A 14,138-nucleotide genomic window follows, 5' to 3' on the forward strand; every position below is an offset into this window, starting at 1 on the left:
TGTGTGTGTTTATGGAGTTAGGGTTAGGGTGCTCTCCCTGTGTTAGTCCTCCATGTTCCTCTGGTTTCCTCCCACCAACCAATGGCATGCACATTAGGTGAATTGCTCGTAGGTGTGAATGGTGTGTGTGTGCGCGCGCAACCTGCAATGGATGAGTCCCTGCCCTGTGCCCAGTCTCCTGGGATGGACTAAGTTGTTATGCAAAGTAAGTGAGGGATTCTGGACATCTTTGAGCAACTTAAGGTTTAAGGGGATCTGTCACTGCTGCTCAATGCCATTAAATATTGAACACTGCCATTTCAAAGCTAGTGATTTGTAATGTAACGTGATTATAGAAAGAAATGAATTGCTTGCATTAGAATATCACTTTAATGCTGTAAAAAGGCATCATCCAAATTTTCCATTGGCATTTTCACAAAGTTACAGAGTGGTGCAACATTTTGCATCAAATGAAATTGGTTGAGGATTCAAACGGAATGCCATGATTACTCTCTTAAATAAAAAGAAAACCACTGTGAAAATCCTCTACAGCAATCTACACACCTTTTAATTTTTTTCCTCAAAGCTATAAAATATCTTCTTTTCTTTCATTCAAACTATTCACACAAAAAGTCAAGACCAAAGCACAAAAAGTTGGCCTTTCAGAAATGTAGAAAGCGGGTTGCCTGGAAGAAGGCCGAAGTCCATTTTGGCAGGTTATCGCCAGGCTTCTAATACTGACCATTCAGACATCACCATGCAGCCCCTACATGAAGTCCTCCTCCAGTAGGTTTTTAAATTAAGGCATCCTGCTCCCCCCTGACAGAAAAAGCATGCAGAACCTCTGTTAAACTCCAACTTTTAAGTTCTTGTAGCATGGCATAAAAAAACACATTTCGTCAGTGAAATGCTTCTACAGCAGCCTAGAAGGGTCTAGAAGTGTCTAGCCCTGTGTGAAGTCAGCTACTGGAATCTGACTTGAGTGAGGGGAATATGTCATTTTCATGAGTAGCCAATTAGAATGCTTTAATTAAACCCTCTACCTGCATAATCTACCTGCACAGTTCGGTAGCTGCTGTGATCCTGAAATCAGGTTCATGATATCCACTGGTGAACAAAGATGTATACTAAAATACTGAGGGGAATGAGGGGGTGCTTTTAAAACTGTCACAAATAATTGCAAAAAAAAAAAAAAAGTTAAAACACACACTTACAAGGTTCTATAGCCCACATCTCGTCTGGAACAGGCCAACCTGTACCCTACAGCAAGAGCAAGCGTGACAGCCAAAGCCAATATCATGCCTCCAATGAAACTTCCCGCATCAAACCGGGAGCCTCTGGTTGTGCGGGATGTTGTTCTGGAAACGTGTCCTGTTAAGACAGCAGAAGGGGTGTGTGCACACAATAAGGATCCAATCTTATTCTAATATTCTTCCTGGAGGAATAAAGTTCTACCTTCCTTCCTAATTTTCAGCAACTGGTGACAGTACCTGAGGTAGAAGGTGGTGTGGTGGCCGTGTGAGGCTCATGCTTTGCCGAGGTCAGGGCAGACCCATATCTGGGTACCGGCACAGTGGCTGCCGGGTTCTTACTCACATCAGAAGTTCTGGCCACGGTTTCGGAAAGTTCATATGCTGATGCATCTGCACTTTTCGGATCTGTGTTCCTGGCTCCTGTTGAAAATGTGAAAAGATGACAATATAGCAGCACTGGGACGTGCACTCACACAACCAACGGCGTGAAAATAAAGGTCTAAATACAAAAAGAGGAAGAACTACAGCTGGCTTCAGGGCCATCCAGGAAACATCAGAACAAAGTGTATTAAATCCCAGACAATAACATGTGTAAGTGTGTAAAAAAAAAAGTGTGTAAGTAATTACGTGAAAATGTTTGTTGTTATTCATTTGTTACCCGTTCATACATAATGAACAGACTAGAGAGGAGAAGAAAAAAAAGAGAAGTGGCCTAAAAGTGCATAATCATCATCAATCACACCAGTTCAGATCTAAAGATAAAAAAAAATAAATTAAACTGCAACACACACACACACACACACACACACACTCACCACAGCAGCAGGAGCATAACCTCAGCAGCAGCAGCACGGCCGCCAGGAAGCTCCAGCTCCGTTTATCTTCCATTTCCTGCACGGGGCCTCCGGCGAGTGTCGAGCGCTCGTTTGGTTTCGGCACTTTCGCCACGTCACGCCACGTCACGGACGCGGCGTCGCCAGCGCTTCCTTTCGCTTTCCTCCATTTTTTTCACCGATCGGGCGCCGCGTCACAAGAGCATCGCGGTGTTCGGTGTTTTATGTAAGAAATGATGGAATGTTGTTTTATGCTGTTTATTTCTGTTAATGTTGGCTGTCTGTTCTGGGGAGTTTTTTTTGGGGACCACACCAGAAAACAACACACTCGAAAGTAGCGCTTTTAACCAGTAGTTATTATTTTTGACCAAAACCAGAGATTAAAAAAAAGTAAAATATTCCAAGCACAAAGATAAAACTGGGTTGTTAGTAAAATGTTTTATGTTAAGAAATATTGTAACATTATTTGTAGGTGTAGTATTGTGTTGACATTTAGTATGTTCTAAATGTCGTGTTATTAATATTATTATTACTTGCAGTTGTAGTTGTATCTTAGCCTACATTTTGGCTTCTTTAGTTCTACTACTAGAGTACTACTTCAGTCTCATTGCGTTATTTCCCTCTTGGTTCCAGCCATGTGTCCACTTCTCTGCCTGACATGAAGGGGTTCAACGTCGTGAGTACGCGCAAGCGCAGAACGGACCGACGTCAGACGCCCTCTTCCAGAGCGATTTATAATCAGTCGTATAATTGAGTCGTATCAACTGTGCACGGAAAACGATTAAGCGGCGAATGTAATTTATATAAAAATGGCCGCTATGAAATTCTCTGTCACCCTCTAGCGGCCGAACAACCTTTACTTTCACTCATAAAAATTCAATCGTATGTAAGGCAAGGGGTCACGCCCGAAATCCGCACTGGGAATTCCCCACACTGACATCCCAGTGGTCGGAATCAACGAGGTCAAGTACATTTTACATTTAGAGCATTTATCAGACGCCCTTATCCAGAGCGACTTACAATCAGTAGTTACAGATACATCCCCCCTGGAGCAACTTAGGCTTAAGTGCTCAGGGACACAATGGTAGAAAGTGGGATTTGAACCTGGGTCTTCTGGTTCATAGGCAAGTGTGTTACCCACTAGGCTACTACCACCCATGATCCAATATTTTATCCTATTTTGTAACATTACATATTGCTACAAAATAAATATATATGACAAAAAAAAAAAAAACAGCACTTTCATTTTTTTTATTATGTCAATGTTCAAATAAAATTGTTGGCCATATGTGAACAAGGAACTGTAGGTACAACAGCAACAATTACAACAAGAGACATGATTCAAAATGGAAAAAAAAAAGAAAGAATGGAATTAGTTTTAAACGAAATAAAAAGAAGACAACCTAATTAAGTGCAGCAACCTGGAAGTTCACGTGAGTGTCAATGCAAAACAACTGATGACAGTGTCATTCTAAGGACACTGACAGCACAAAAAGATGAAATGTTGTTTTCGAGGAAACCAGGTGTAGAGGCGCTTCCATCTGAATTCCTCTACACATGTGAACATTCATTCAACAAAGACTGGTACCAGTCATCACCGAGTGAAAAAGACCGACTATTTTATACAGCTATCGTCTTCATTGTATTGGAGCTGATCTAGCTAAAGCAGCATCGTTAAATTGACCAGATCAAAAAAAATTAAATAAAACACCAACACAATGACAGACAACAAAGTTCAGGCGTAATGTTTAAGCAGTCCCTCAGCCTGAGACCCTACATCTCATCCAAGCCATAGTCTTCTTCTGGAAAGTCTCCAACAGTCACGGAAGTGGGCTTCACAAAGCCTCCGTACTTGGGCTGGCATTCAAAATAACGCTTCCCGTTAACGCTGCGGTGAAACAAAACAAACTGTGAGTCAAGCATACCTCAGACACAAACGTTCCTATTGACAATGCTCTATTACTGACACCGAATAACTAGTTCTAATGTCATCTCACAGCTTCATGAAGTGCACTGCACTGCACCATTGAGACCATTGTCTCAGATGCACAGAAAATCATTGTAATAACAGAGCTACACACTGTGATGGCTGATGAAGCATGTTGGGCATAAAAACAAGAAAAGACTGCTCCCAAGTGATCTGTATATTGTACCCAGAAAGCACTTTTTGTTGGTGTGAGATCTACAGTGATCATAAAAAGTCTTCCCCCCCATGCCTTTTTTCCTAATTTGTTACATTACAGCCTGTATGTAATTGAAATGTTTTTAAATCTTATTTTAAGTTATGGGCCTGCACAAATAGTCTTAAGTTGGTGAAGTGAAATGACATTTTAAAAGAAAAACTGAAATGTATTAACCCCATAACCTCTGAAGCCCCTAAAAGTTTCTGATGTGACAAATTACCTTCAAAAGTCACATCATTCGTGAAATGAAGTCCACCTGTTTAAGTGTCACATGATCTGTCTGGCTAGATTTTCCCGGCTAGAAAAAAAAGGCTATCACTGATTTTTTTGGCCCCCAAGGAAGATGCTGTGCATGGCGCTTATGTGTGCTGAGGGTTGGTTATTTTGTCCTATTTGGAGTAACCACTGAGTAAAGCACCGTGCCAACACACTGCTCCCCGGGCGCCTGTCATGGCTGCCCACTGCTCACCAAGGGTGATGGTTAAAAACAGAGAAGCAATTTCCTTCGGGATTAATAAAACAAATAAATAAATAAAAAATTGAGAGTTTGCACCATTCCAATTCCAGGTTGTGAGGCAACAAAACATGAAAAATGCCATGGGGATGAATACTTTTTACAGGCGCTATATAAAGGGATCTTTGAGATCTTTCACATCTAAATCCTGCTCCCATCATTACATGTGTAAGTGAAGTGCAACGTCCAGCCACGACAAACGCAATCTCTGTTATGCGACTACATCTGCCACTAAAACAAACATACAAACAGTTTTTAAGATTGGCACAAAAAAGGTAAGTAATTCAAAGGATGCAACAGTGCTCATGTTTCATTGCTTCTGTTTATTCACAAATCTAAAGTGTGTCTGTGATTCCAAATAAATGTCTGTGCCTTGGTGATTAAAAGCCCCAAATACAGACCCTTCGGTCAATTGAAAATCTTACCTGCCATCATTTTTCCCCAGCGGTTCATCGTACTTCACTCCTACCCAGTGGCCTGGTTTGAAGTCTGGGGTACCTTTAAAATCACACACACACACAAACACACATTCTGTTACATACACAAAATAAGAGGCAACAGGAACACCCACAATAAGCACATGCAAACATATGGAAGGCATGTCAACTCCGTGACTCTGACCCTTGCACCGAGGTGTGCAAATTTCACGGACCAGCCACAGTTGCATGAATTTGGAGAAACCGTAGCACCACTCACCAACATACATGACTGTTCCAATCTTTGTAGGATTTCCAGGGACTTCCACTTTGCATCGGCTGCCAGTAGAAATGGCAGCTGCAGCAGCTTTTTCTTTCTCCTCCTTCTCGGCAAGCTTCTCCTCCCGCTTGACTGCCTCTTCCTCATTAAATCTACCAGCCCTTTTCTGCTTCAGGAGAGACCTAACAGAATCTGCAGACAAGCTGCAACTGTTAACATTTATTAGTGGGTTTTAATCGTAATAAGTACAGCAATTATTGCATAAATATGATTATTCCAACAACAACTAAGAGACAACCTGTTTATGGTGAACAAGATACTGCTTAGCAGGAGAAAGCAGTGGAGGAAAAACAATTCTATGCGATCTGAAGTTCAATGGTCCACCTAATTATCCGTACCTGTCCTCTTTTCGTAAGCCTCTTCCGAAATCTCATATTTTTCCACCCGGGACAGATCAGTAAACTCTCCAGTTTGGGTCCCACTGCGGTCGATCACCTGCATTCACAGAAAATACCACTGCGGTCAGCCGACAACAGCGCGGCACAGGGAGAGAGAGAAGGTCGCACACGTACGTGTATCCGGCAGTCGTCGTCCACGGGGTAGGAGCCGAGAAGCGCCTCGTCATCGTCCAGGTCCAGGAGAAGCTTGTCCAACGCGCTGAACAGCTGCAGGCGCATGCAGGACGCGGGGACGCCCACCACGATCTCCAGCTTGCTCTAACGGAGCAGAGACGGCAGACAGGCCCATGAGAGCCGGCCGACAGAGGCCGAGCGCGTCGCCGCCGGCCGACAGAAGCCAGGCGCGGACTTGCCTTGAACTCGGCGATGGTGATGCCGCGACTGAACCGACGGTTGGACTCGAACGAGCTGATGGTGCTGGTTAATCGGACCGCCACGACGGGGCTGCTGATGATCGACACGTTGCCGTCCATCCTCGTCTGAAGGACGGTTCTGTCCAGCGCACTGAAGCGGGCAAACACACGCAAATTTATAACAGCTCAACACGCACGTGTTGCACACAACTGAGCTACAATAAACGCGGTCACGACGCAACACAATCGAACTGTAGCAAAGGCTAAATCCGCTAGCACGTTGTTGTGGCTATTAGCCTACGTCATTACAGTTTACCCTTTCCATGACTTACGCGACGAAATGTCCCTGGTGTTGTTTTTGTTGTTTTTATTTAGACGTTAATCAAGGCCATACGAGCAGATACGCGGACACTACTACAGACCTCTCGCCCCGCAGGATCCACGCCCGCCTGCCAACATCCGCTTCTGGAACCTTCCAGCCGCCCCCCGTCCGTCCGGCAGCCAATCAAAACCGCGGGGGAGGCGGGGAATCGCGCAGCGGCGGCCAATGACGGGCGGGACGTGTGCCGAATCGTAACCAGGGCTACTGGAACGGCGCTCAGTTTTTAACCAATGGACGTCACGCTTGTTGGGGCGCGGCGCTCCCGAAAATGAGGAGGCACGGACGCAATGACGATTCTTTCCACGAGGGGGCGACGCGGCGTTTTACGCACACGCGGCTCTTCTGCACATTATGGTTCTTATAGCGAACTTCTGTCTGTGTTTTTTTTCTCGTTTGTTTCGCTTCTTGTTTTGTATAGTTTGGTGATTAGTAGCAGAAACGTTCCAGAAAGAACACTCAAATGTGTGCGAGAGAAGTGCGAGAAAAGCTACAGGTGAATAGCCGAGCTTGGGCGTGTTGGGGCATAAAAGTGAGATCAAACAGCGCTCGGAAAAGACGCGGCAATAAACACTCCTAAAAGTGGGAATAAACGTTTACATTCCGGCCCGGGGCAGGGATGGGGGCGTCGGGGCGCTCGGTTCATATTAAACCAGTCACCTTTCTTCTCGTACCCGGGGCTGCTGGTACCGTCTGACGACCAGTTTTCCTTTGGGATTTACATTTACAGCATTTATCAGACGGCCTTATCCAGAGCGACTTACAGTCAGTAGTTACAGGGACAGTCCCCCTCTGGAGACACTCAGGGTTAAGTGTCTTGCTCGGGGACACAATGGTAGTAAGTGGGGTTTGAACCTGGGTCTTCTGGCTCATAGGCGAGTGTCTTACCCACCAGGCTCCTACCACCGCGATGCACCGGGATGCTTGTGGACCCTCGCATTTTTAATGTGTTTAATCATTCCTTTATATACATTTTAACGCCAGACGTGGCATCTGCAGTAGTCCCAGTCCGGCTCCATTCGCCCCATGCAAATTTACGACGAGCGACAATTTGCATTCCAGCCGATGGAACGAGAACCGGCGAAGCTCAGCAACACCAATCCGTTTACACGCCCGTTCTAAATAAACAGGTTTAATAAGAATAAAACAACAAAAAACGAGTTCATTCATTGCAGCGATGTTACGTCTTTTATTATTTATTGTTGTGTTAATTATCACGGCGATTATTAAAGTTTTGGAATGAGCGGCGTGTTTTTGGGAAGGGGGTGGGGGCGCGGAGCTCGCCTCGAACTGCAGACTCTCGCCTGCGGGGGAGAATGGTAGTCGGGGCGAAGGGGAGGGAGGAGGAACCAGAAGAAGAAGAAGACGGGGAAAGGGAGGAAAGAAAGAAAGAAAAAAAAAAGGGAGAAAAAAAAAAAAAAAAGTTAAAGTGAAAATGGCTTCCTCGCCGTCGGAGTCCGCGGAACAGAACGAGAAGGCCGCGGAGGAGCCGAGCCCGGAGCCCGGCGCGTTCACGGCGGACGCCGAGCCGGACGACGTGTCGGAGCGGCTGCTGCGGGCCTTCCAGAGTTCCGCCCTGACTTTCTCCGCCGACCAAGTGGCGTGTCTGTGCGAGGCGCTGCTGCAGGCGGGCAACGTGGATCGCCTGTGGAGGTTCCTCTCCACCATCCCGCCCTCGGCCGACCTGCTACGTGGCAACGAGACTCTCCTCAAGGCCCAGGCGCTGGTCGCCTTCCACCGCGAGGAATTCAAGGACCTCTACGCGATCCTGGAGAGCCACGACTTCCACCCGAGCAACCACGGCTTCCTGCAGAACCTCTACCTGCAGGCGCGCTACAAGGAGGCGGAGAGGTCCCGGGGCCGGAGCCTGGGCGCCGTGGACAAGTACCGGCTGAGGAAGAAGTTCCCGCTGCCGAAGACCATCTGGGACGGCGAGGAGACCGTGTACTGCTTCAAGGAGAAGTCGCGCAACGCGCTCATCGAGTGTTACAAGGGCAACAAGTACCCGACTCCGGACGAGAAGAAGAGTCTGGCCAAAGCGACCGGACTGTCCCTGACCCAGGTCAGTAACTGGTTCAAGAACCGGCGGCAGAGGGACCGAACCCCGTCCGAGACCACCGGCACCCACGCCAAAAGGTCAGAGGTCGCTGCACTTTACAATGCACATCGTGAAAAATATGAATAATATATGTATATTAAGCGGGCGGAATCGGCGGCGTGGGGCTCCGGGCCCCTGACAGCGTGGCGCTTTGTTGTGAAATGTGAGCCCGGGCTCCCACGGTGGCTCAGGTTTCCCCGCGGACCGTGGGCCTGTCTGTTCCAGGAAGAGGGGGATCTCTTTCAGTGGCAGCGGGGTTAACGGTCCAATTAAAACAGAACTATACTTTCATTTGCCCCGATAAAGACTTTTTTTTTACTAACTACTTCACTAGTTAACCCCACTTCAGACAGACGCTGTGGATAGTGGGGCAGAAATCAAAAGGTTGCCGGTTCGAATCCCGGAGTGCCAGCCCGACACACTGCTGAAGGGTGACGGTTAAAAGCAGGGGACACGTTTCGTTGTGTCACCGTGTGCTGTGCCATCCCAATGACAATCGCTTCACTTTCACTTAATCATTTTATGACCATTCTTTTAACAAAACCAGGCATAATTAAGAAACGCATTTCTGTTCGTCCGATCTCAACCGAAGTGTGGACGTTACCAAAATTCTGGTTGTCAGGGGTGCTTTTTAGTTAATGCGTTTGATTATTACACGGACCCACTTCCCCACTGGCAGTATATAACCCAGTAGTCGCAGTCCTGTAATCCTCACTGCTTTTCTCTGCCTCTTTCATCAGCGAGTCTGATGGCAACCACAGCACTGAAGATGAAGGTAGCAAGGGGGATATAGATGACAACTCGGACAAACCTCTGGTCCTCAACGGGAACCCACTTCTTTCGGGCGCAGGGTCGGGGGTCATTATCAACGGGCTGACTCTGAGTGATGGCCACGCCGTCACCCTCAGCCCGGTCACGGCTAACTCCACTCTGTTGCTAAACGGGGCTCAGGTGATTCCCAAAGTGACCGGGACTATCAGCTTGGGCCTGGAGGCAACGGCCCTCGCTGACATGGAGACCCAGCCCACCCTTCCAGCCGTTGTGCTGAACGCCCACGCCAACTCCAATGGCTCCATCACACTTCCACTGGCAGAGGAGGCTAAGGCGCCCGGCAGCGCTGCCGGCACTTTGCACACTCTGGATTTCATCAACTCCATCAGTATCCCAGAGGGCATGGTCCTGAAGGAGGAGGCCGGGAGCGGTTCTTCCAGCTCTGTGCCCACACCCACCAGCTCTTCCCTGTCCATCTCGTCCAGTACCACTACGCTCCCCTCCCTGGTCCTGAGCCAGAATGGCCGGCTGCCAGAGACCCTCAGTCTGCCATCCTCCGGCGGCGTGGTCATCACCAGTCCCGTGCTGCCGCTGTCGACCCAGGCAGCACAGGCTTCTGAGATTGTGATGGGCCCATCGGCTTCCCTCTGCCAGGTCTTCCAGGGCCAAGCGCTGCAGATAGCGTCGGGTCTCTCCCAGGCTCAGCACATGGCGTCCCCCACTGCCCTCGCTGATGGCGCGCTTCTGTCCGTTTCGCCCGTGACGAATATTCAGGTGCCTCAGGCGCTGACAGTACAGCTGGGTGAGCAGGCATCTCCAACAAACCTCCCACATATCCAGGCCGCCATCTCCTCCCCGAGCCAAGTGGTCCCGGTGTCCCAGTCTAAGGAGATGATCGTCCCCATGTCTCTACCCCAGCTGGTGCCCGTGTCCACCATTTCAGCCAGTCCCAGTGGAGCCCTCGCCTTTCCTCAAGTGGTGCCAGCTGGCCCCTCCCTCTCTATACCATCCGCTGGGGGGACTTTCAGGATCCTTGCTTCCAACCCTGGCACTGGTGTCGGGGTGGCTCCGGCGCCCCTGAGGATGAATGCAACCAGCAACCCACCCGGGGTCCAGCTCCTCAACTCCGGAGTTATTCAGATCCCCTCAGCTGCTCCAGGTAAGCTCTGTATCCAACGTAATAAGTACGTAGTTGTAAAAATCATCTCAGCCAATCTCTCTTTTTTTTTTTTTTTTTTTTTTTTCTTCCCCCTCAGGGAACTTTGTTCTGACTGGGGGCATCAGTGCCAGTCCGATTCTAAGCCTCCAGCAGGGTAAACTCATCCTCACAATTCCAGCTGGCATTCAAATCACCAGCATGCCAGTCAAATCCGTCCCAGACAGTGACACAATCCCGTCTCAAGTCGGTCTTCCGGTGGAGGACCAACCAACCACTGCCCAAGCAGTGCCCGTCTCCCAGTCCTCTCCTTTGGCCTACGTTGGCTCTCCTGTGCTATTCGGTGGCCAGGAGGCCGGAGCGCCGAGCAACCCAACATCCGACGGCTCTCCAGACACTCCAGACGCCGCGAGTACCCAAACGGCCTCCGCCATGCTGCCGTCCCAGCAGGCCCTGAGCCCCGAGAGCATGTTGACCCTTAGCCCCATGTGTAGCAGCGTGGCTCCAACTTCACAGCTCCATCAGACTGCTTGGAGCCCCGTCCCCCTGCCCTCCTCAACTGGCATGATTCTGTTTGATGGCCGCGGAAAGGGTGACCTAACTGAAGACCCAGCGTTGCTTGGGCTGCCAGGTGGTGACTCCTTGCTTATAGGCACATCTCCATCCAGAGATGACGTGGAGCGGGAGTCCCAGCTGAGCAGTGGTGAGGAGATGGACGGAGATTCAAAAATTCTCACACAGCTCCAGTCTGTCCCAGTGGATGATGAATTGGGTTTGTAAACGTTGCAGCAACTGTTAAACCCCATGAGGTCAAAATGCTTTAATGATTTAATACAGGCATTTCTGAAGGTTCAGATTGGACCACGCATTTCCATAGTGTGGATCAAATCATAACACACCTCTCATAAATCTCAGTTCATGTTTATGAAGGTGCCTTTTTAACATATGCAAAATAGCGGCTTTCCATCCGATGAAGACATGGACTTCAGTTTTGCTTCTTTGCCTGCTCGCAAATTATGACGATTATGGAAATTTAAACAAAATTATAAGAAGCCTGTTTGGTTGCCTTATCTCATAAGACTGAGCAAAGAATTTCATAAACATGTAGGAAATGCTCCATTGTTTGGCTTGCAGGACCTTCCCATCCACTTTGTTTGCACACATGTGCTTTTACCCTTAATGTTCCTGGGGGTTCTCCTGGTTTCGCTGTTGGGTTTATTGGAGTTAATTTGAGCAGTTGCAGATTAACAGCTTTGGCATATGTCGTTTTTGATGATCTGAATATTCATATCAATATCATATCGATGGCAATGTGTCCAAAAACCAAAAGGCAGTCTTAAGAAGACTCTCATAGGAACCAGGGTCAAATGGTCATGACAGCCTGGGGCTTTTTAACACTACACGATTTTGTCCATAGTACTGTTTTTTAAATATATAAACTCATACTTTAGTCACTTTGAAAGCATATGGATGTTGAATACAATTACGGCCAGTAAGGGTGTTAAAGGTCAAGCCCTGTGGCAGTTTAACAATCCCAAAATGATCAAGGGCTACGAAAATGTTGGTCAGTTTAAAAGTAAATATGAATCACATCCATGCTGGTCCTTGTCTGTCTTGGATTGGAGCCATTAATGCTCTGAAATATACTTCAGATACTATTAAGTTTATTGTTCTATGCAATATTTAGTACCTTAGTACTAACATAAAATACAGGGCTATAGACTACAACGTTGGTGCTTCTACAATAAATGAATGTTTGAATGGGAGATTGCTAAGTTATGCAGTGTCAGAGTAAATGCAGTCTGATCATGTTAGGCTAGATAAAGCACTTGATTGCATCTAAATATAAATTTTGTTCATCTTTTGGCATTTTATGCCTTTTTTAGGTATTGAAAAGTATATCATCTGTTGATTTCGCAGCATTATATATTGCATTTATCACTGCATAAATTAGATTGACAATCGATACCTTTTCTTTAGATTTTATTTACTCTACAGTACTACATGTGTATACACTTTTTTTGTTTCATTTTAGAATTTTATAACAATGTATATCCCTTTAATAAAAAAATATATATATAATTCCGAGCACACTAACGTCCATTGAAATACAGAACAAAACCATATATTTTTTTTTATATATATATACTTTTGACTTTCAAGCAGAGGAGCTGCTTTTAATCGAATGAATTGGGACACAGTGGACATCGTCTTAATAATATTTCTTTTAAAAGTGGCACAATGAAGGGATTGTCTGCAGTCCTTGTTAGGAACTTTTATCGGAAAGCTGGTCCAACAGCTGGGCAGAGGCTCCGTAATCTTCACACACTCAGCAAATGGTGACCCTAGAGGCTTTTCATTCAGACATATTGTGTGTGTGTGTGTGGAGTTGCAGGGTGCCATACAATGAAGCATAATTGAGGACTTTTTTTTTTGTTTGTTTGTTTGTTTGCTTGCTTGTTTGTTTATTAGTATTTTGCACATTTCAGAGAGGCCGTTTACCTACGTAGTTTATAGTATGTACATTTTATCTCCAACTACCCCTTTCTGTAACAACAGCTATGGTTTTACCTGCAGAGCCTCCAAAAAGCACAGCCAATGGTACAATTAATAACGCTCCAGTGCCTCAGTCCACGTTCTATGCTTTATTTTACTTTTTTATTTGATTTTTTTTTAATGTATGTGCCTTTTTAATGTCTATTTAATCACTTACCAGTCATTTCCTTGCTGCCATTTAAGAACACAAAAATAAGAGAATAATAGGAACCATAAGATGTGCTCAGGTTTGTTCTGCTCTTGACATCACCTGAGTTGAAAACCATCAGATACGTATCAGGATTTGACTCAAAGTTTGGACTCGTTGGCCAAAGGATTGTATCGATTTTGTGTTTTATTATTTTTTATTTCATTTATTGTGGACTCCTCAAATGTGTCTGCATACATATGTTTATATGTTGTAAAATGAGATTATAAGGGAACGTGTGTGTGTGTGTGTAAGTAATGCAAACTCTGTTACAGAATGTAAGTACCTGTTTGTTCACAATTACTGCTTTATATTTGTGAATATATAGCTATCATTTATAGTCTTTTGTTTGGATTTTAGTTTTTTTCCATTTTCTTTTTCTGTTTTTTTATTTGAAGGGGAGGTTCTACATATCCTGCATAAATCTCACACAGCTGCACACACAGTCAAATCTCAGCTGGAAAACCAAAGACGTGTTCTTAAAGGTATTTTATTTTTTATATCTGTTTTTATTGTCTTTGTAATAAACACATTTTGTAATGCTCTCTCAGTCACTGAATGTGTCCCTATTGTCTGGCACGCCACGTGTCTTATTTGACTACTCTCTGAATCTTTATTTCAAGCCAAATGGCGTCCCCCTGGCCTTGTCCTATACACCAATCAAATGGACAGTCATTGCTAACCAAATGCATTAGTTTAGGAGCTTTGCACCCTAATTTGAT

At 46.1% G+C, this 14,138-nt stretch overlaps 3 protein-coding genes across 4 annotated transcripts; 1 reads left to right on the forward strand and 2 right to left on the reverse strand.

The window, feature by feature from the left end:
* Nucleotides 1–350: 350 nt before the first annotated feature.
* Nucleotides 351–2,196, reverse strand: tmem123 (transmembrane protein 123). Its single transcript, XM_028962672.1, has 4 exons — nt 2,048–2,196; nt 1,470–1,652; nt 1,194–1,350; nt 351–798 (listed from the first exon to the last, which is right to left on the reverse strand). Exons 1-4 carry the CDS (start codon nt 2,118–2,120, stop codon nt 774–776), a joined length of 438 nt encoding a protein of 145 aa, XP_028818505.1. The 5' UTR covers nt 2,121–2,196; the 3' UTR covers nt 351–773.
* A 1,105-nt stretch (nt 2,197–3,301) lies between these two features.
* tbcb (tubulin folding cofactor B) lies at nt 3,302–6,754 on the reverse strand. Of its 2 annotated transcripts, none has more exons than XM_028962378.1 (7): nt 6,692–6,754; nt 6,270–6,420; nt 6,031–6,174; nt 5,857–5,953; nt 5,459–5,650; nt 5,188–5,260; nt 3,302–3,953 (listed from the first exon to the last, which is right to left on the reverse strand). In XM_028962378.1, the coding sequence occupies exons 2-7, from the start codon at nt 6,387–6,389 to the stop codon at nt 3,839–3,841; spliced, it is 741 nt and encodes a 246-aa protein (XP_028818211.1). In that variant the 5' UTR covers nt 6,390–6,420; nt 6,692–6,754; the 3' UTR covers nt 3,302–3,838. The 2 variants fall into 2 exon arrangements, with proteins under 2 accessions (XP_028818211.1, XP_028818210.1); XM_028962377.1 differs by having other exon boundaries at nt 6,602–6,738.
* A 1,282-nt stretch (nt 6,755–8,036) lies between these two features.
* Nucleotides 8,037–13,871, forward strand: six5 (SIX homeobox 5). Its single transcript, XM_028962734.1, has 3 exons — nt 8,037–8,784; nt 9,487–10,676; nt 10,774–13,871. The coding sequence occupies exons 1-3, from the start codon at nt 8,084–8,086 to the stop codon at nt 11,451–11,453; spliced, it is 2,571 nt and encodes an 856-aa protein (XP_028818567.1). The 5' UTR covers nt 8,037–8,083; the 3' UTR covers nt 11,454–13,871.
* The last annotated feature ends 267 nt before the right edge of the window (nt 13,872–14,138 follow it).

Source organism: Denticeps clupeoides, chromosome 19 (assembly GCF_900700375.1).
Source record: "Denticeps clupeoides chromosome 19, fDenClu1.1, whole genome shotgun sequence".
NCBI classification, from domain to species: Eukaryota; Metazoa; Chordata; class Actinopteri; order Clupeiformes; family Denticipitidae; genus Denticeps; species Denticeps clupeoides.